The sequence below is a fragment of the Haliotis cracherodii genome, unplaced genomic scaffold (genome assembly GCF_022045235.1).
Source record: "Haliotis cracherodii isolate W230 unplaced genomic scaffold, xgHalCrac1.p SCAF_10, whole genome shotgun sequence".
Taxonomy (NCBI): Eukaryota; Metazoa; Mollusca; class Gastropoda; order Lepetellida; family Haliotidae; genus Haliotis; species Haliotis cracherodii.
The window spans coordinates 18,339,067-18,361,858 of NW_027266265.1; the positions used below are offsets into that span (position 1 = coordinate 18,339,067).

Sequence of the window (22,792 nt, forward strand, 5' to 3'; positions counted from 1 at the left end):
GCTCGACATGAAGCGGAAATTCAATATTGGAAAACTGAAGCCACCCCCTTGTCGTACAGAGTGGTACTTATCTGCCTTTTACTAACTTTAAAGTTGCCATCTTGTGAAAAGATACCTGATAATACAGGATTAATCCTGTAAGATTCATCGAAACGCTGCCATAAGAAAGCTATACCACTGGTAAAGACATGTCCTTTGTGATATCAGGACTTCTTGTTACCGTATCTGGCGCTCGGCATTCAAGAGCTAAAGCAAGGACTGGTCGGCTCGGAGTCAGTATACTGTGTCTGACTGGGGTATTCATGTTAAAACTGCGGCATGGTATCTCAGTGGGCTAGCACTATAAATCGGCATCAGTCCGGACTAGTACAAGCAGCCACACAAACACACACACGTACATGCACGTCGCTATATAAGTGCAATAATCTTGGACGCGACGTTAAACCCCATTTCATCTCACCTCACCTTGTGATATTAGGGCAACATATTAGGGCAACAAATAACCAGTCGAAACAGATTAAAGTTAGGCGAATGTTCAAAACAGCTGTGACAATTATATGAATGGACCATCAGTGATGACTTCAGGTGTTCGCGAATAAGATAAGCATGTCCTGCACGTGAATAAACACAAATATAGTGATGTAACTTGCATACGCTCTTACTACAAGCCCACCCCAACTATCGTCAACACCAGAGGCTATGGGCATAACACACAGTGTATCTGTCTTAACAAGGGATGACATATCGCTGCTTTGTTACTGACAATAGTACAATGGAGTGTCACCAACAAAATTAAGGATTGACATTACTACTGACAGCACAGGATTGATGTTATTGATAATAGTCCGATTAATGTCATTGACTGTACAAGACTGATTTTATTGATGACTGTACAAATGTGATGTTATTGATAATAGTCCAGGATCGATGCTATTGATAATAGTACAAGATTGACCTTATTGATAATATGGACATAACATAACCCTATGGCCACGACATACTCCTATGGCCACAACATACCCCTATGGACACGACATACCTCTGTGGCCATGGCGTACCCCTATGGCCATGACATACCTCTTAGGCCATGACATACCCCTATGGCCACAACTTACCCCTATGGACACGACATAGCCCTATGGCCATGACATACCTCTATGGCCACGACATACCTCTGTGGCCATGACGTACCCCTATGGCCATGACATACCTCTGTGGCCATGACGTACCCCTATGGCCATGACATACCTCTGTGGCCATGACATACCTCTATGGCCACAACATACCCCTATGGACACGACATACCTCTATGATCACGACATACTCCTATGGCCATGACATACCTCTGTGGCCATGACATACCTCTATGGCCACAACATACCCCTATGGACACGACATACCTCTGTGGCCATGACATACCTCTATCGCCACAACATACCCCTATGGCCATGACATACCTCTATGATCACGACATACCTCTGTGGCCATGACATACCTCTATGATCACGACATACTCCTATGGCCATGACATACCTCTGTGGCCATGATATACCTATATGGCCATGACGTACCTCTATGATCATGACATACCTCTGTGGCCATGACATACCTCTATGATCGGGACATACCTCTATGGCCACAACATACCCCTATGGACACGAAATACCTCTATGGCCTTGACATACCTCTATGGCCTTGACATACCCCTATGAACACGACATATTTCTATGGCCTTGACATACCTCTATGGCCACAACATACCCATATGGACACGACATACCTCTATGATCTCGACATAACTCTATGCACACGACATACCTCTACGGCCTTGACGTACTTCTATGGCCACAACATACCCCTATGGACACGACATACCTCTATGATCTCGACATACCTCTATGGCCTTGACATACCTCTATGACAATGACATACCTGTATAGCCATGATATACCTCTGTGGCCATGACATACCTCTATGATCACGACATACCTCTATGGCCTTGACATACCTTTATGGCAATGACATACCTCTATGGCCATGATATACCTCTATGGCCATGACATACCTCTTTGATCGGGACATACCTCTATGGCCATGACGTACCTCTATTATCACGACATACCTCTATGGCCTTGACATACCTCTATGGCAATGACGTACCCCTATGGCCATGACATACCTCTATGACTATGACGTACCCCTATGGACACGACATACCTCTGGGGCCATGACATACCTCTGTGACTATGACGTACCCCTATGGACATGACATATCTCTGTGGCCATGACCCACCCCTATGATCACAACATACCCCTATGGACACGACATACCCCTATGGACACGACATACCTCTATTGCCATGACATACTCCTATGGCCACAACATACCCCTATGGACACGACATACCTCTATTGCCATGACATACTCCTATGGCCACAACATACCCCTATGGACACGACATACCTCTGTGGCCATGACATACCTCTATGATCACGACATACTCCTATGGCCATGACATACCTCTGTGGCCATGATATACCTCTATGGCCATGACGTACCTCTATGATCATGACATACCTCTGTGGCCATGACATACCTCTGTGACCATGACATACCTCTATGATCGGGACATACCTCTATGGTCACAACATACCCCTATGGACACGACATACCTCTGTGGCCATGACATACCTCTATGACTATGACGTACCCTTATGGACATGACATATCTCTGTGGCCATGACCCACCCCTATGGCCACAACATACCCCTATGGACACGACATACCTCTATTGCCATGACATACCCTTATGGCCACGACATGGATTATTATGGAAACGTCTGCCAGTGATAGCAGATGCCGGCGGGGCAGACTGACAGGCCAAATGATTCTCAATGTTGAGACATGCGGGCGTGTACAGGGCTTCTATCGGAGGAACTGTTATTTATACAGCTACCGTTTTAGAACATCATAACATTAAGAAGGTCGTGTTTCCTGCTTGTTTGTATGAGAGCATGTTTGTAAACTCTTCTTTATGGTAGATTTCATTTCAGCAATGAGGAAGATTATTTTGGTTGCGTACAGCATTTATCATGTGTAGACTCTTAACCGTCCTCTCATGCAAGAACACTGCTCGTTTGAATGCAGTCTTCATATTATCGATTCCCCAGTCCTCTCTCTCTCTCTCTCTCTCTCTCTCTCTCTCTCTCTCTCCCTCTCTCTCTTTATGTGTGTGTGTCTCTCTCTGTGTCCCTCTCTTTGTAATGAGAATGAACCTCTGTACTGAGAATCCATCTTTGTACGAAGAATGTATATTTCTACTAAGAGGATGTATCGTCGTAGTAAGCTTATCATCACTTAGAGTACATTTTTGTACTTCGAGTGTGTCGTTGTACTAAGAGCGTATCTCTCTCTGACTCAAATGTCTCGGAAGTGCCTCTCTGTTCACTAGATACTCGTTGCTCTTCCCCTGACACCGCAGCATCTCTCCTGTCTCTCACTTCTCTGTCTCTCTTTTCTCTGCCACTCTGACTCCAGTCTGTGTGTTTCTGTGTGTGTGTCTCTCTCTCTCACTCTCTCTCTCTCTCTCTCTCTCTCTCTCTCTCTCTCTCGAAAATGATTCAATGTATGTAAACAACTACTTTGTCAAGTAATTAGTTACAGAGTTTATCCTCGCACAAATACATCTTTACATTTTCTTGAAGTAGCTCAAGACTGGTATGAACAAATATATAGAGGAGGTTGATTGAGGCGGTTTTAATACATCTAATAAGAACATGCTAGAATGTTGTCAAGCTAAATTATCGATCTTTAGCTGCATTGTAGCAATTAATGACCTAATTATACAGCCGAGGCATTTTATATCCAAAAGTTACCATTTCTACAGTTCTTGCGAGGCAAAGCTTGTTTGTATTTTGTCCCTTGACATATGACATTGTTGTCACCGGATGGCGCTATGACCCAGAATGCATTGTTCACATGTTTCAATGACGTCACTGAGATAGTGTCAGGTGCTCGTTAGAGGACATCTTTTGTGAAGTAAAGACACAATTTCCAGAGCCAGGAAACAGGACTTGGGGGCTTTGTATGCTTACTTAAAGGACTCAGTTTAAGCTGTGAGCGTTTTACACCTGATTCTTATCAAAACCTTTTATTTTGGTAATGAACCACTTTAGGATTAGGGAGCATGGGTGATCTAGTTGTCAAAACGCCGGTATTCGCTCTGCAGAGTTGCATCCCTTAGGCGAGACAGAATCCTATGAATATTGGTTCGAATCCTACGTTGGCCGTGTTTCAGAAAGTTGTAAACATCTAAGACCTGTATTATTTAGGCTTTCCTCACTCGTTAGGCTTGTACGTAGTGATCAAACCGAAATCCTGTTCAAGGCGTTATAGAACCCGACTCATTCAGTCTTACAGATAGTGTGGGTTTTCTTCATACATTAAACTAGCGGTTCACAACAAAACTGAAATATTGTTCAAAGCTGCCTAAAAAACTTACATATTTAAATACAGTGTCATAGACGTTTTCAATTTCCCCTTTCCCCTCTTTCTTATCATCTTTCCCCATTTCTTTTCAAATTCCCTCTATTTCGCGTTTCTTAAATATGATAAACCATAACAATTATTTCCAGAGGTTTTGGCAAAGATACGTTATAAACCATACATGCCGAATTTCCGAGTGCATCTGTACTGAACAACTGGCTCAACAGATCGTATCATCATTATGAGAGAGCATTATTTATGTACCTTTGGACAAGCAGTGTCAGATATTCTACGAGGAGTAATATGTTCGTTATCTAATCACCCTGTCCCTAATGCCATTGCCAAATCTGTCGGACTTGAATGAAATAATTCTGGCATTGACAACTTGTACAGCACACAGAGTATCTCGCACAAGGAAATGCAGAGATGGGATCTAAGATGTTCCAATTATGTGCAACCGTCTGTCACATATGTTTCACGTTCTAATAATTCTCGTTTCCATAAATAAGTGTGTGGCCCTTATTACAAAATGAAAGAGACTTGACTGATGACAACGTTCTCTTCTCCAGACAGGCTCCTCTTTCATGCACAAGCAGTTTTTTTGGGGGGACAGCGAGTTTGTGAACTGATGCGCCGAACTAGATATTGTCAATCTCTTTCACAGATACCAGAACTTCTATATAATTCTCACCCCTTCTCACCTTCAGCAGCCTATGTTAATCCCCTTTTCAGGTGAAATTAAGAGACATTGCTTAATATTGGGAATATGGGCAGGTATAGAGTATATTGAAAAACCGAAGCCATGCTGGGACAGAGGGGAATAACTCTACACACAGACCCACGATGTGCGAAATACCCAGTCAGTGTTTCTCACTGGCGGTCTGGTGATCTGTACTGTCGGGTGTGAATGAATTTGGTTTTTAGTAACATTCCTGCAATAACACGGCAAGGGACACTGGAATTCTGCTACCCGCGAGGTCCAGCTATCTAACGCGCCCCGTGCAGAGTGGCTCTCTTTAATGCCAGAATCAGCAAGTGGTTGGTTCGAATCCATTATTGCCCTGCTAATGATCCCTGGTGTGTCCTCACCACTGCTCGAGGGTTTCACCAAATAAAAGCGACAAAACCCTTTCCATATTCATAGGACGGAGAAATGCATAATATGTTATAGGATACTGCACACACACACAGATGTACAACATGCGTTTGTTGAAAATGCGAGAACGCCCATGCAATCTGTCGTCACATCTTGAGAGACTATATTAATCACGATGTTTATCGCTGCTGCTGAAATGGCGTTTGTCAGTCTGAATGATAACATTGATACAAAAGCGTTTCTGCATCAGTTGATAAGAGATCTAGCGGCATCAAATCTGTCAGCACGCTTCTAACATGAACTGAATGTTTTCCACACATCCACGTCATGCCACGTCAGAAATGCTGAGGGACTAACCCGGTGACCTTGTCAGGATGCCGGTCGGCCTGTAACTGCTTAGGGACAAACTGATTAGCTTGTCTAAGTTAAACTGATGATAGTGCTAGTCGTCCTGGAACGTTTTGTGGAAAATCTGGTCGGGTGCCAGTTACCCAGAAAAGTTGAAATAAACATCTGATAGGGTTGTCGTTTCCCAGAAAGACTGTAACGAACATCTGGCGGGTTGTCGGTTCCTAGAAAGGCTGTAACAAACATCTGGTGGGGTTGTCGGTTCCTAGTAAGACTGTAACGGAACATCTGGTGGGGTTGTAGGTTCCCAGAAAGGCTGTAACGAACATCTGGTGGGGTTGTAGGTTCCCAGAAAGGCTGTAACGAACATCTGGTGGGGTTGTAGGTTCCCAGAAAGGCTGTAACGAACATCTGGTGGGGTTGTAGGTTCCCAGAAAGGATGTAACGAACATCTGGTAGGGTTGTAGGTTCCCAGAAAGGATGTAACGAACATCTGGTGGGGTTGTAGGTTCCCAGAAAGGCTGTGACGAACATCTGGTAGGGTTGTAGGTTGCCAGAAAGGATGTAACGAACATCTGGTGGGGTTGTAGGTTCCCAGAAAGGCTGTAACGAACATCTGGTGGGGTTGTCGGTTCCTAGAAAGGATGTAACGAACATCTGGTGGGGTTGTAGGTTCCCAGAAAGGCTGTAACGAACATCTGGTAGGGTTCCCGGTGCCCAGAAAGGCTGTAACGAACATCTGGTGGGGTTGTAGGTTCCCAGAAAGGATGTAACGAACATCTGGTGGGGTTGTCGGTTCCTAGAAAGGATGTAACGAACATCTGGTAGGGTTGTAGGTTCCCAGAAAGGCTGTAACGAACATCTGGTAGGGTTGTAGGTTCCCAGAAAGGATGTAACGAACATCTGGTGGGGTTGTCGGTTCCTAGAAAGGATGTAACGAACATCTGGTAGGGTTCCCGGTGCCCAGAAAGGATGTAACGAATATCTGGTGTGGTTGTAGGTTCCCAGAAAGGCTGTAACGGACATCTGGTGGGGTTGTCGGTTCCTAGAAAGGATGTAACGAACATCTGGTGGGGTTATAGGTTCCAAGAAAGGCTGTGACGAACATCTGGTAGGGTTGTAGGTTCCCAGAAAGGATGTAACGAACATCTGGTGGGGTTTTAGGTTCCCAGAAAGGCTGTGACGAACATCTGGTGGGGTTGTAGGTTCCCAGAAAGGCTGTGACGAACATTTGGTAGGGTTGTAGGTTCCCAGAAAGGCTGTGACGAACATCTGGTGGGGTTGTCGGTTCCTAGAAAGGCTCAGACGAACATCTGGTGGGGTTGTCGGTTCCTAGAAAGGCTCAGACGAACATCTGCTAGGGTTGTCGGTGCCCAGAAAGGCTGTAACGAACATTTGGTAGGGTTCCCGGTGCCCAGAAAGGCTGTAACGAAGATCTTGTGGGGTTGTCGTTTCCCAGAAACACTGTGACGAACATCTGGTGGGGTTGTCAGTTCCCAAAAAGGCTGTAACGAACATTTGGTAGGGTTGTCGGTTCCAAGAAAGGTCGTAATGACTGACAGTGTTGTCAGTTGCCCTGATACGTTGCAGAGGAAATCTAATAAGGTTGTCAGTTGACTTGGAAATTGATGTCTGGAGAACCTGTTGTAATTTGCCCTGATTCATGGAAGGAGAAGCCTGATCAGCTTGTCAGCGGAATTGAAACGTTGTAGGGAAATACACTAGTGCGATTCTCTGCGAAAAAAACCCTGATAAAATTGTGGTTGGTATTAAGATGTACCAGAGAAACATTGATCAGGCTGAAAGGTTGGCCTGATATATACTCAACAACATAAGTTCCTGTGACACCAATATTTTCGTGTATTTTTAAAACAAGTAAAGTTTGGCTTTAAATATTGTAGTACATTTATGGAATCAAGTCACAAAAACGCAACTGCTACAGAAAAGCATGCATTCCATGCAAAAGTTCACTTTTATGCGAGCCCCATGCATTTCGCTACCCAAGAATGGATATAAAAACGTGCGTTAACGGGATTCCATATGCATTGTTTAGCATCGTACTGACAACAACCACTCAGAAAAAAACAAAATTACGCAATTATTCAACATTACGAAACCATTTGGTGTTTATGGCAACGTTGGCAACAGACAAATGCAGTCAGAGACCATCTTCGGAGTGACAGGCCACATGCAACCAATAATCGACAAGGCAACTGGATCCGAAAAGACACCTCCAGCCAGCAACAGTGAAAGCAAGAAGCATCCGTGGCCTTCGACGAATATCTCCACAAACCGTACGTCGTCGCCTCAGATGTGCAGGGATTGTCGGCAGAAGACCCGCCAGACGTCCCATTTTGACAGGAAACCACCGTCAAGCACTTCCACAGTGGTGCAGACAGCGTCTACGCTGGACGGCCATGCAGTGGGGACAAGTTCTATTCACTGACGAGTCTCGTTTTCACCTCAGCCACAGCGATGGACGGATTCGAGCGTGCAGGCGACGAGGTGAACGTTACGTCAATCATTGTGTCATGGAAGAAGACCAGTTATGGTATTGGGTGGGATTACAGAAAGACAGAGGACCCGTTTGATAGTGGCAGAGGGAAATCTCAATGGACAGCGCTACCGCGACGAGATCATCGGCCCTGTTGTTCTACCGTTTTCGCGTCGTCATGGCCCAGGCATTACCTTTTAACATGACAACGCCCGGCCTCATATTGCTCGACTTGCTCAGGATTCAACAAAACACCGTGAATGTCATCCAGGACAGGAGTCTTTTATCTGTTGCAAACGGAAATTGTTTCAGATTTGGTAAAAAACATAACTTTGCATTAAATCTTATTCAATGTCACAGGAACTTTTGTTGTTCAGTATAGTAGAGGGAATATTGATGAGGATAACAGTTCTCCTGCAACGTTTCATAGGGAAAGTCTGGTGGGGGTTTCGATTTCATTCAAAGCAAAAACTGCACTGGTTGATATCCAGGTATCTCCCGCCTACTTATGTTTAGTTGGGTGATGTTTAATAGTTGAGTTACATGAGATGATAGCATTATTATGATGGAAATTAGAATGAAATCGCGACCCCCATATTCCCTGAGACGTCACGCACACGTCACCTGCTGTAAGAACCGTATTAGTATGATGCATGAAATATCGCCTGTGATTTGATGTTTCAAATACATCACCATCGGAAAAAAAACTTTTCCTGTTTGTTTCTTTTTAGCCACTATCAAACATGGGTGTATACTCTCTTTTGCCCGGCAGTTTATATGCATTCGGGCTTTATCGCTGCTTCAAACGCCTCCACACTCTGATGGAAAGCAATTACCCTGAATTTATTCACAACAAATGTGTATGCTCCGAGGTGCCCTGTTGCGTTATAAGGCTACTGACATAGGAGATCCCAATCTGAATCCGTAAAACAAACATTGCAATTTTACGTTCTCCCATGTGGAATGATAAGAGGTCTCAAGTACCCCTAAAACATTTTGCATCTATATATTTCCTCATCCGGTTTGATAACACGTCTCAAGTGCCTTAAACAAAGATGTGTTTGCAATTTTACAGTTTCCTTTGATTTAATCACAGCCTCAACTGCCTTCTGATGTAGCCCTTGTGGTGCCCAACCGATTTTCTGTTTGTCAGTTCATATCCACTTAGCTACATCCATCCTTCTCGCAGGTTTAACTGACAGGGTGAATAAACACCAAGGCTAATATTCTGTAAGCCATCTATCGCGCAGTGTTAAATAAACATTGTGTATAAACGCTATCTCTGATATTATGTAAGCATTACATAAACATTTCATGCACTGGGGTATTATTTTCCACAGTGTTTGTGTTTTCAGTAATCTTACAGACATTAATGTTACTGAAATGTGTAGAGACTGAAGACTACACTTAAATCTTAATTCAAAACAGCTGATGGCTTCCTTTGTGTAGAAATGCATATATCTTCCAAAATGTTTTAAGAAGTGTTAATTGGATTATTTTCTTACGGTAAATGTATAGGAATAATAGGAGTTGTCTACATTCTGATATACAGTTTACCTATTAGCTTCCATTACATTAACAGACTGGAAACCTGGCCATTGTGGGTTTCATAGTTCTTTCTCAGTTCAGTTATTCCATTCGTGGCCGTACGCACCTTGCTTTCCTTTTTGACGATCTCTGTGGTTGAAATTTGTTTTTGTACTTAGCTTTTAATCTGACAACAAACAACGTCATGAATATATTTGTAGCTAAACTTCTTTCTGTCCCAGTGATTGTGATCATTGACTTATGACATACGATGCGTCGGCTCGTCATGGCTCTACCCTTCAAGTCGCAGCAGGGCTTGTAAACCAATGGCACCTCTCGGTCTCATAATGCCTGGACGTGTCTTGAATACCCAACTGGGTGTCTTGAGTCAGCGGGAGAACCGATGTCTAGACAGGGGGTGCGGGACATATATAGCAGATCAAAACTTTGCGCACAAACAAACAAATTGAATACATTCATCCTTGGAAGACGAAGGCAAAATTTCGGCAAGGGTGGAAACTGGACTTTTATAGTCTGTTAACGCCCTTGCCTCGGGAAGATGCATTTTGGAGTTTATATATAGAATGCCGTACGCAGAGTCACTTTAAACGAGGCACTTCTGGGCTGAATGGAGACGTTTACTTATTTGTCAATGTTATTCAGAACTGGGTTTCAAAGGAAGAGTAAACTATAAGGAATGAAGACAATCATACAAATCATTATGACGTGAGGTGAAATGGGATTCATCGTCGCTTTCAGGGTTATTGCACTTATATTGCGACGTGTGTGTGTGTGTGTGTGTGTGTGTGTGTGTGTGTGTGTCTTTTGGTAAGACGCTGCCAGGGTTCGTACCCCCGACCTTCCGCTCTGCGGGTGAACACTCTACCACTAGGCCACGGAGGCACACGCGCACCCACAGCCACACCTACACCTACACCCACACTCACATGCATACGCACACATACATGCACACGCACACGCACACGCACACGCACACGCAAACATCTCATTCAATCATAATCGATTCTTGCCCTTTTACTTACACTCAATTCTTCAGTTGCATGACAGTTAACCCTCGTTTATCCAGACGTACCATTGCCTGCGAAATCGACTTGATTAAGACAATGTTTAAGAACTAGTGCAGACAATCCTTAGAGAAATCGTCCAGAAAAAAAGAGTTTCCAGAATCACGGGGGTTCAATGTACCGCATATAGCTTCTGACACATACCTGAACATATCTGGAATCGCAAGAGTCTAGTTTCTGGCGTCTTTTCAAAAGAAATTTCGTTTATATCGTCAACAAAGTTAACATTTTAAAATGAAATATTGGAACAACATCTCACATATATAATAAACTCGGGTCTGAAATGAGATAAAATCACTGCAATTCATTCATTTATTAAAAATGCCTCCATCATTCTGTATTTTACTTTCTCTACAAACAGCGTCATGACGTCATAGACTTCGCCATCGATGCCAACAAAGATAGTCCTGATTAACAAATAAAATCAGCAACGGCTCAACCATTCTTAACGTGCATGAAATCTCTGTGTTCAAGCCATATCGGCGAATTTAAGATACGCAGGGCAGTGGGTATATCTGACGAGGGTGCAGGTGTATGCGAGATGGTGTGTGTACACAAACACGAGTCTCTGGGTGGGACGGCGGAGTGTGGGGTTTACCTGAGTGCGACCACGTGATCAAACAATTAGCATACGGGCTTGGTGGTCATTAAAAGTACACAAGTAGCTGTATCGTTCTGTGTTTTTCACCGCACTTGATGGCTCAGAGCTCTTGTCGCTGCGGGATGAGTACTTTGGCTTCGGTTTTACATTTTCAAACTTAACTGAGGAGTGTTTTGACTTTTTAATGAACCGTCCAAATGCAAGAAATACTGGTATAAATACAAGGTATAAAACAATACTGCAGTCACGGTATAAAACAATACTGCAGTCATGATATAAAACAATACTGCAGTCACGGTATAAAACAATACTGCAGTCACGGTATAAAACAATACTGCAGTCATGATATAAAACAATACTGCAGTCACGGTATAAAACAATACTGCAGTCACGGTATAAAACAATACTGCAGTCATGATATAAAACAATACTGCAGTCACGGTATAAAACAATACTGCAGTCATGATATAAAACAATACTGCAGTCACGGTATAAAACAATACTGCAGTCATGATATATAACAATACTGTAGTCACTGTATAAAACAATACTGCAGTCATGATATATAACAATACTGTAGTCACGGTATAAAACAATACTGCAGTCACGGTATATAACAATACTGAAGTCACGGTATAAAAACATACTGCAGTCATGGTATTAAACAATACTGTAGTCACGGTATATAACAATACTGAAGTCACGGTATAAAATCATACTGCAGTCATGGTATTAAACAATACTGAAGTCACGGTATAAAACGGTACTGTTGTCACGGAATATAACAATACTGTAGTCACGGTATAAAACAATACCGTAGTCACGGTATATAACAATACTGTAGTCACTGTATAAAACAATACTGCAGTCACGGTATAAAACAATACTGTAGTCACTGTATAAAACAATACTGTAGTCACGGTATAAAACAATACTGTAGTCACTGTATAAAAACAATACTGTAGTCACTGTATAAAACAACACTGCAGTCATAAAACGAATTCGATGACAGCGGGGCGAGAGAAAGAACACACTCAGCATGCAGACACCTGATTCTGACATGTATTACGTTTAATACCCTTTAATCACCTGCCCTGATGGCTTAGTGAGAAAACAGTAGGTTACACATTATACTAAACACGGCATGTGAAGTAGCAGGTTCAATTCACGTCATGGCATTTTCATGGGAAATAATTGATGGTTCTAAACTGCCAAAAATCATCACGGATATGTATACATGTTTGCTGATGTAAAACCTTTTGGTTAGACTATGCCCTGGATATGGATATCTGCAATTGAGTTTTCGGGCTCTCTGATATTTGAAGAAACCTTAAGAACAAAAGGATGACGTCACTAGATGTTTATAAAGCTTCTACACTGGTACACATCATCCTCGATTACCCAGTGTTTCATACAGTGTATCTTTAATGTATTATGATAAATAGAGGATATTTCATGTGTCGAGTGAAATATCATGTTTCTCTCATCGAGTGACGGGGGCAAAGGAGATATTGTCACGAGTGGCGTAGCCACGAGTAAAAATATCACCTTTTCCCCCGTCACGATTTATTATATACTTTTTGTGCAGTTGTCTATTGGAAACCTAAACTTGTTCATTACAAATGTGAAACCTTGAAACGTAAATTCTCCCTACCTCACACACAGGGGCGGTTCACCACCCTTGTATTTGCGACTTGCGTTGTTTCGTGATTGCAAAATCTTAAAGAATCTAACCAAAAGTATCCAAAAATATCAAGGGTCACGACAATACTTTATCATACATTTCGATATGATTATATACAAAATCAATTTTACCAAAAAATATTCTTGAATACTTGGAGACCGCTGAGAGAAGCGAAAGAAACACGCTGGACAAGTAACAAAAATGGCAGTCTCGATTGACGAGTTAAATGAGAGATTTAAAGTTTATGACGAAACATTTTCGAGAAAAGAATAAACGGCTAAAAGTGATATTAACTCCATAAATGACCATCTGTCATTATTTTGCCTTGTCAATGTGGAACTAACGTAAAAAGGACGTCAACAATTGTGTACGGTCTTGACACTTACGATGAAGGGAGACAATTAAAGGGGAAGTAACTCTTGTATGACAATAGTTCCGTCAAAATGTTATGTTCACTGAGTGAAATATCAAGTGTTATGTTCACTGCAGTGAAATATCAAGTGTTATGTGCACTGCAGTGAAATATCAAATGTTATGTGCACTGCAGTGAAATATCAAGTGTTATGTTCACTACAATGAAAATATCACGTTTACCAACTTCAGAAAAATCAGATTTTCACGCTGAAGTATATAATGAATACCCTGCGCCCATTCGACACTGTAACTTCGTTCCGGAAGTGACGAAATCATCTCTATCACTCATGTGAGTCATTTGATTGGACTATTTTTAGCGTCGTGTCATTCGAATCGGCTCAAAATGAAGCTATGGCGGTGAATAGGTTCAGGATGCGTACCTTGCTGCGGTTACCGTATTACATCCCCAGTTCATCATTCACTGTCAGTTTTTCAATACGTCTGGGGATACAGATCGCCACCTTAGAAAAGCCTGCCTAAGATAGCTCTAACAAATAAAGTCTGCGATGGCTCAACCATTCTTAACGTGCATTGAATCTCTGTGTTCAAGCCATATCGGCGAATTTAAGATACGCAGGGCAGTGGGTATATCTGACGAGGGTGCAGGTGTATGCGAGATGGTGTGTGTACACAAATACGAGTCTCTGGGTGGGACCGCGGAGTGTGGGGGGTTTACCTGAGTGCGACCGCATGATCAAAGAATTAGCATATGCGCTATAAAGGACATCTTCAATTAATACGATATTTAAAAAAAACACCCTTTGTATCAATGTCTTCTTTAATCATTTAATAACCCGTATCGGCCATCCTGTACCTGTTTTGGCCATCTGTTATTTGCTAATTCCTTCACACAATCCTGACAGTCAAGCATTTTCCCCCATATTACACAGCCCAGTCATCAATATTATTTAGACGGTTATGCTCATTTCAGCTCATCAAAAGTTAGGTAATGAATTTAATAACATGACTTTCATTTGATGAGTGTCGCTCGCAATGTCAGTCAGACCCCCATCGTATTAACGATAAACAATTTGTACATACAAACAAGATGGAGCTTAACCTCAGTCACATGACTTTCCCTCCCTCAGTGACCTTCACCTTCTGTCACATTGAGCTTACATATCGTTCCTGTTCCAGTTCACGACATTGTAGTCGAGTTCTGTTTGAATAACGCTGAAACCGATCCCCTAGTACAAGCCCATACCCACAAAATGTATACTGGAAGTCTTTCAGTATTTCTGAGAGTCAAATCATCACCATAGCCATCATCTTAATTAGCCATAGGAATGTTATCCAAATTCAAGAGATGCATGAAATATTTTTCTCTGCTTGATTTATCCAAGATTAAGTTCAAAGCGCTTGAACTAAAATAGTGTAGTACCATCACAGCTACTGACATTCATTCCGACAAAACATGTAACTGGAAGATGTAAATGAGTGTATCTTCCACAGCCGAGGACCAGCTCTCCTTACCTTTTGGGGTTTCTGGAGGGAGTCCCGGAGCGACAGCATCTCGGCCAGGTCCAGCATGATCTTCACCTCCATGGCCATGAAGACAATGGACGCTGACCAGCCGGACACCCGTCTCACGCTCTCCCTCCTCCCGCCTTTCTCTACAGCCATCATCGGGCAATAATATGCCAGCAAAATTGGATGGATGAAGTTGTCAAAGTCCACAAAGTTTTCTGACGTATTCTTTGAATTATAACTTGAGGTATCTTCAAAAATATCACTATAGTTCCAGCACAGGTATCCGAACGTATATATTTCAAGGCACAATCTGAGATAATGCCAACCTAACGCTAAGGCAATTTCAGGGTAATTCCTCGAAGCAAGTTTCTGCCTGAGGCAAAGATACATCAACTCTCACTTTAACGGTTTTCAAGACAACCTGTATAATGACATCTATTGTTTCAGTTCAGTCCATCCTTATACGTTCCCAATGCAGATACACGCTATGCAGCAGATAACGCAATGAGGGGAAACCCGCGGGCGTACACGTTGTTAATACTCCAAAGTGCAGATACACATGCAGTATTCATGGAATTAATAACTACAATGTGTCCGTGTTCTTTGTAACAAAGCGCTTATATTTCCGGGGAAGGCATTTTACCCACAATCCTCGTTGGTCATAGTATATTGCGTATGCCAATATCTATCCACTTTTATCCACGGGCTGTCTTCACTTTAATCCACGGGTTGTCTTCACTTTCATCCACGTTTTGTTTTCACTTTTATCCACGGGTTGTCTTCACTTTTATCCACGGGTCGTCTTCACTTTCATCCACGGGTCGTCTTCACTTTTATCCACATTTTGTTTTCACTTTTATCCACGGGTTGTCTTCACTTTTATCCACGGGACGTTTTCACTTTCATCCACGGGTTGTCTTCACTTTCATCCACGGGTTGTCTTCACTTTCATCCAAGAGTCATCTTTGACAACACACGGAGTCTCTATACGATTTCCCTTTTCTCTTTTCCAACACAGCTTTAAGACTAGGACCAGTTACAAATATAAACAGTGTATCTAATTTGATTATCTCCATCAATAATGATGGAGCAATATGGACTTCTGTTGGCTTCTCAATCAAATTACGTGATCATGACTCGGCCGGAGTGCTTTAATGTTTTACACTGAGGGTTGTCTCTTCACATTGTTCAACATATGTTCTATTAAACCCCATGATAAATAATATAGAAGACATTCACCTCAAAATCTGTGCCAACAATACATCACAGAAGAGAATAGAGTCACTTGATAAGAACAGTTCCCCCGAGAAGGCTGTATCCTTTATGTTGATATTTCACCGCTAAGCGACTCGGGTACACATACAACACGTTCGAAGTTGCAAGACTTAATGCACAGAAGTAAAACATGATCACACCAACCAATCCGTTTGTCAGTTACTGACTGCTTTGAACCTGGACAAGTATTGGAATCATTCCTTTGGCATAGAATTGTTGATTGTTTTCTTTGTCCCATCGACTTTAACAACTGTCCTTCAGTACAATCCTCAGTTGATCCTTGAATGTATACTCCACACTTTAGGAGGAATAGTCATTGGTGTTCTCATTAATGGGTCTGACGACAACATGTCTCCAAACATCTCACCACGGTATTACATAACTCCTCCAATTGCTGGTGTCGCCTCGCCGAACGTAACACATATCAAGAATGAAGCGAGAGGGTGCCTCTACCTGCCTTAGATATCTAACCATTCCTCTACGGCTTGGAGGAATTTCAAGATTGCCCCGACGAAAGTTTGAAAAACTTGTTTGTAAGATAAGCCAACCTCGTTACAGGAAATCTTTGACAACCCATCTCACCTAAACTTTAGAGATAAATTGGCGTTACGTTCTTCGAACCTCCGTGTGTCCATGAACTCCACCCTGGGCTGTTTTATTCAGTACTCGAGTGACGTATCAGTAAAACTCAGTTTCACTCAGAAAGGTAACGTTATGCTACTACAATAAACTAGATGTTTAATTATCGATGAATCAGATTTCGTATGTGAACATAAGTCATGTTCACCAGATGGTCGTGGGTTCGAATTTCAATTCCTCTTTGATAGATTCTAGGTTTAGCACCATATATGTGCTCGTGGGTTTCACCAAAACGGTAAGGTCAAGGACCTTGATCACTTGGACTTTCCTCCTACTTAAAGCTGACGCGCCATGATATGACTAAACCCAAACTAAAACTAGGTTAATCGGGTTAATGTATCCCATGTGTGTCAGGCGATGTTCATCCGATTCAAAAGAAGTCATGTCATTATTATTAACTGCCGGGTAAAAGAAAGTATAGCTTGAAAATTGGATTTGATCAAAACAATACACGCGTTTACAAACGTTATTAGCCTGAAGCAGTCCCCAAAACACTTCCAATTTAAAGTCCCAAACTCAACTATGATACCCGTATCAAATACATCACCATCGAATAACCATTTCTTGTTTGTTTCATGTTTAGACACCGTCAAGTATGGGCGTATACTTTCTTTTAGGTTAGAAAACAATCCTGCAGGTTTCTTTGAATGGGTTATTTCTGTTTTGTTTAATTCATAGGCAGAAATATGGTCATGGATTCATCTCGGGCTCTGAAGAGTTCATTCTTGTATATGATTTTCGAAGTTGATATGCTAGTAAGGATAAAAACAATTTCTGGGAAAAGACACCCTGCTACTGACATTAACAGTTGTTTTTTTTATTATTTAGCTCATCGAATAAATATGTTGCACTAAATAACCTCATAAACAAATCAACTCATTTGTCTGGATGTCAGAGAGTAGGCTTGTTAGCGTCCGCTTGGCAGGTCACACAACATTGATATGCACAAGGACAGCTGCACGACTCGTAGGTTTAAACTTCAGCGACTGGTTTTGTCATTACAAGTTTACCGTGGAGCAGCATACCGACACAACAAAGGGCGGTAGTGCCACTCCGAAACTTCCTTTATGACATAACGAGCTCAGGGTCACCCAGTGCAGCATCCCTTACCTCTACATCAATGAATGCATTTTATGCCGTTACAAGATACAGCAGGAAACGTACATCACAGCTTCCCATGGTCGTTACCATAGCATCAGGAAAGATAAAATTCTGTGATATTTTTTTAGAGAAAGGACGAGGTAGGCTCAGGTCCTGCCCACTGGCTCTGTCAAGTTTTAAAGTTGAAAAAACCCTCTAAAACTGAAAAATACATTGGTATATTATGAGACATTCAAATGGCTGAAATCTGGCCTTTTATCCTTCTTACACTTGTGGGTTTGGACTTGGGCTAAGTATATAAGGCCTATTTCAAGAAAACGTATAATTAAATTGTTGACCAAAGAGGAATATTTTGACACTGTAATCTTCATCTCCAAAGAACATTAACCTATGTCAAATACATGCTCATGTTCACATATTAGAAAGAGTATATTTCTGAAGAGTCCAAAAATGACAACTGATAGCCTTTAATTGCGCCATTGTGAAACGAACAAGGCCTCATTGATGTGAACACATCTGATAACCTCATAAGGATTGGGACCACATCCGTGGTCTCGTTGTAGAGCGTCACCCGCAGAGTGGGTGGTCGGGGGTTCGATCAAAAGCCGCGTCATACCAAAAGATGTTCAAAGATAGTTTTTGTTGTTACCCTGCCTGGCGCCCGGCTGTAAGTTATGATAAATATCATGTTAAACTGCCGCATGGTATCTCAGTGTGCTAGCACAATAAAATCGGCATCAGTCGGGACTAGAAGAAGCAGCCACACACACACACATACACGCACACGTGCATGCACGTCGCTATATAAGTGCAATAATCCTGAACGCGACGATGAATCCCATTTCACTTCACGTCATAATGATTTGTAAAGATTTTCTTCATTCCTTATATTTTGCTTCTCCTTTGAAACCCAGTTTTGAAAAGCATTGATAAATAAGTAAACGTCTCCATTCAGTCCAGAAGTGCCTCGTTTAAAGTGACTCTGCGTACGGCGTTCTATATATAAACTACAAAGTGCATCTTCCCGAGGACTATAAAAGTCCACTTTCTAGCCTCGCCGAACTTGGATGGAATTTCCAGGCTCGGTCGTGGCGCCACCAGTGGTTCTTACGAGTTATATCCCTTCTATGTCCTTTCCATTGACTAATCAGATTCCACCTCTCATATCACTTGCAATTGCTTCACACAACATGGCGGCGCCCAGTCAAGACGATCTGATCGATAGTCAAAATCTTTATCAAAATAAAACGGGCCTTACCTCGCGAAATACATAAAAAAAATTGAGCACCTTGATTAAAATCATGAAAACAATATCTGTGGATATTGTCGATACCAGTTGACGGTACACATGCTTTGCAAATCCTTCAGTCGACTGAAATCTGCACGTTGAAATCTATGTTCTTTATGAACCGGATGTCTAGTTTGATGGCGATTTTGATTGGACTATGCGTAGACTCGTTAGAATTCCAGCCTAGTTCGGCAAGGATGGAAACTGGACTTACATAGTCAGTTAACGCCCTTGCGATGACAAATTGTTACTTTCTCAGAATTTGGTTGTGTTGTTTCAAGGAATACTACGTGACACTTTTGGTACTATAAACAATTGAATAAATTACTATTATGCTTTACTACTATATGTTACTGTAACAAAACAAGAAACAAGAGAGATAGTTCTATGGATATACGACTTCTATATTACAATAAATAAAAGCGACAAACCTCTTTCTGTATTCATAAGAAATCTCGGTCCAAAAAGAATAGATCTCACGATTCCAACTATATCATGAGCATGTGTTTATGAATCACTATCAAATAGTGATGATACCAGGTGTTCGCGAGAAATGTGAGTGTATCACATGCAAAAGTAAGTCAGTTGTTCACGGGAACACGGGACATCTTTTTTGTTACTGATTGACAGTATGGTTATACCAGTTCTTCTTTACGGATGCGAAGTATGGGGATTTGAAAACATCTCAACTCTTGAAGGTGTCCATTTCTGAAATATCTTTTATCATGAAGAAATTGTACTCCAAATTTCAGGGTACATGGGGAACTTGGAAGACTCCATCTATCAAACATCGTCAAAATGAGAATGATAAGTTTTGGGCCAAAATTACTTTCCAGGAAATCATCTAAATTATCCTTTCTGATACACAAGTTGTTATTAGTGAATCTGTATAAATAAGCATGCTTGCCCGACAAAGATGCTTTTTGTATCTTTTCTATATTCAAATGTTATATGTTGTTGAAATACTTCTCTACCTCTGTAGCAGCTAATAGCGGCATGAGTTTAAACAAAAGTTCAGTTCAGTCAAATTTGGAAATGTCTTTACTGAGACCTTGGATGATATAATCTGGATGAAAAAAATGCTGAGGAAGAGGTGTGTGTAGTACTTTGAAATCGTCGTAGAAAAAGCATGCTCGGTTGTATCTCACAAGTTGTGAAATCTAGACACCAAAGGCTGGAGCTGCAGGAATATTGCTCGTCATAAAGGGAAAGTTTACTATTGGAAAGTTTAAGTCATTCCTCGTGTCATACAGTCTTGTGGAGAGTGTTTTGTCACTCTGAATCTGTATGCATAGATTTAATATGAAACAGATGAGGCGGTCTCTCCTTAATTTCTACTTCAGGTGGAACAGTAAGGGGAGGGATGTCATGTCATGATGTCAATCACTGGATTATCTGGACCAGACTCATTTATTTACAGACCGCCGTCATAAAGATTGAATATTTCTGAGTGTGGCGTTAAACAACAAACAAATATGATTTCAACAAAGTGGTGACGTGATCTCTGTTAGTCTTAGGCTTTCTTCCCAGATCACGCTGCCACGCCCTGAAAGTGTTGTTAAAGGCGGCGTAAAGCCACAAGGTTCATAACACATCAGAAGCATCTCTTACATTGATTTGTCCTCGACGAGCTCAGCACCATCAGCAGTGTGGTGAACAGTGAATACCTAAGCTCCGTGTAGATTGAAACCTGCATCTGAGTTTAACCACAACAGTAAAAACACAAATACATTTTGAGAGACAACCCCAAATTTACGAGAAAGGATACCTCACTTTTATTACAATTTTATTTGTCGGGGGATTAATTAAGTTGTCATCACTTTTTCTGCGAATAAACACCTCACAAATTACCCGCAGGCGATACACATCTATGGATAGCAGGGTGTGTTTTATACACGTGTCAGTGAAAGATCTAATTAGCTTGAAGGCATTATACCCCGATAAACCACATCTAACACCGACACACCATCCTCATCCAGGCGATACTTGGCAGGATGCTGGAACCACCTCGTGAAAACATGTAAACACTTTCTTTATTTTGAGGCTATTTCCAAACAAAAGCTCTATTTATAATTGATTCCACAATAAAATTATTCATATCTGTCTACGCTCGTAGACGCGCGTTCTCCATCTTATCATTACAGAGGATATTTGAAATCCAGACGGATTCACTTCGTTTTTTTCGTACAGCGTTGATCAGTAGTGCCAAAAGCTGGTATTTTTTCAGCGCAAGTGACTCTTTTCAATATAAGTAGATCAAGATATGTACATTCCAAAGTGACACCATGCATAGATATTTTGTCTTACACAACTATACCGTTTGACGGATTGAAAACCTACTTCAAGTGTTTGGAGTGGAGAATTCAGGTGGACACAATGTGGTGAGTTGTAGAGCAGAAATTCCTGTATACCCTGTAGCGTTATGATTGTGCATTTGTGGCGTGGATTTGGCAAACTGCAAATGTCAGTTATCATCATTGTTTGCGATTATAACTGTGATTATTATTATTGTCATTACTTTTGGTTAATATTATCATTATTATAGTTGTTAGTAATATTTGATAAATATTGTTGTTGAGATCTTTATTATACAATCATGTACAGTGTAATTATATCCTTTTGTTTAAGAGAAAACAGTTGCAAATTTCGGACTTAATATAATAATAATTCACATATTTCTGTTTAGGGATGATAAAGATTACATATTTCGGACTAGGGGTGATAAAGATTACATATTTCTGTTTAGGGATGATAAAGATTACATATTTCGGACTAGGGGTAATAAAGATCACATATTTCGGACTAGGGATGATAAAAATCACATATTTCGGACTAGGGGTGATAAAGATCACATATTTCGGACTAAGTATGATAAAGATACACATATTTCGGATTAGGGGTGATAAAGATTACATATTTCGGACTAGGGGTGATAAAGATTACATATTTCGGACTAGGGGTGATAAAGATTACATATTTCGGATTAGGGGTGATAAAGATCACATATTTCGGACTAAGGGTGATAAAGATTACATATTTCGGACTAGGGGTGATAAAGATTACATATTTCGGACTAGGGGTGATAAAGATCACATATTTCGGACTAGGGGTGATAAAGAGCACATATTTCGGACTAGGGGTGATAAAGATCACATATTTCGGACTAAGTATGATAAAGATACACATATTTTAGTAGATCTTATTCATCAAGAATTAAATCAACATCTGTGAAAAAAGTAGATATATCTTTAAATCGATTATTATGGTTCGATCCATTCTTTGTT

The 22,792-nt window shown here is 41.3% G+C and overlaps 1 protein-coding gene across 2 annotated transcripts in view; it reads right to left on the bottom strand.

Moving 5' to 3' along the window:
* LOC139454159 (sodium-dependent dopamine transporter-like) overlaps positions 1-22,792 on the bottom strand; it is an 85,892-nt gene that overhangs the window by 61,418 nt on the left and 1,682 nt on the right. The window contains exon 1 of one of the 2 annotated variants that reach the window (XM_071235695.1): positions 15,209-16,943. The exons of the other annotated variant lie outside the window; for it this stretch is intronic. Coding sequence (XP_071091796.1) covers positions 15,209-15,595 — 387 coding nt within the window. The 5' untranslated portion in view covers positions 15,596-16,943. Of the gene's footprint in view, positions 1-15,208; positions 16,944-22,792 lie in introns of those variants that run through there. 2 annotated transcript variants of the gene reach the window in all.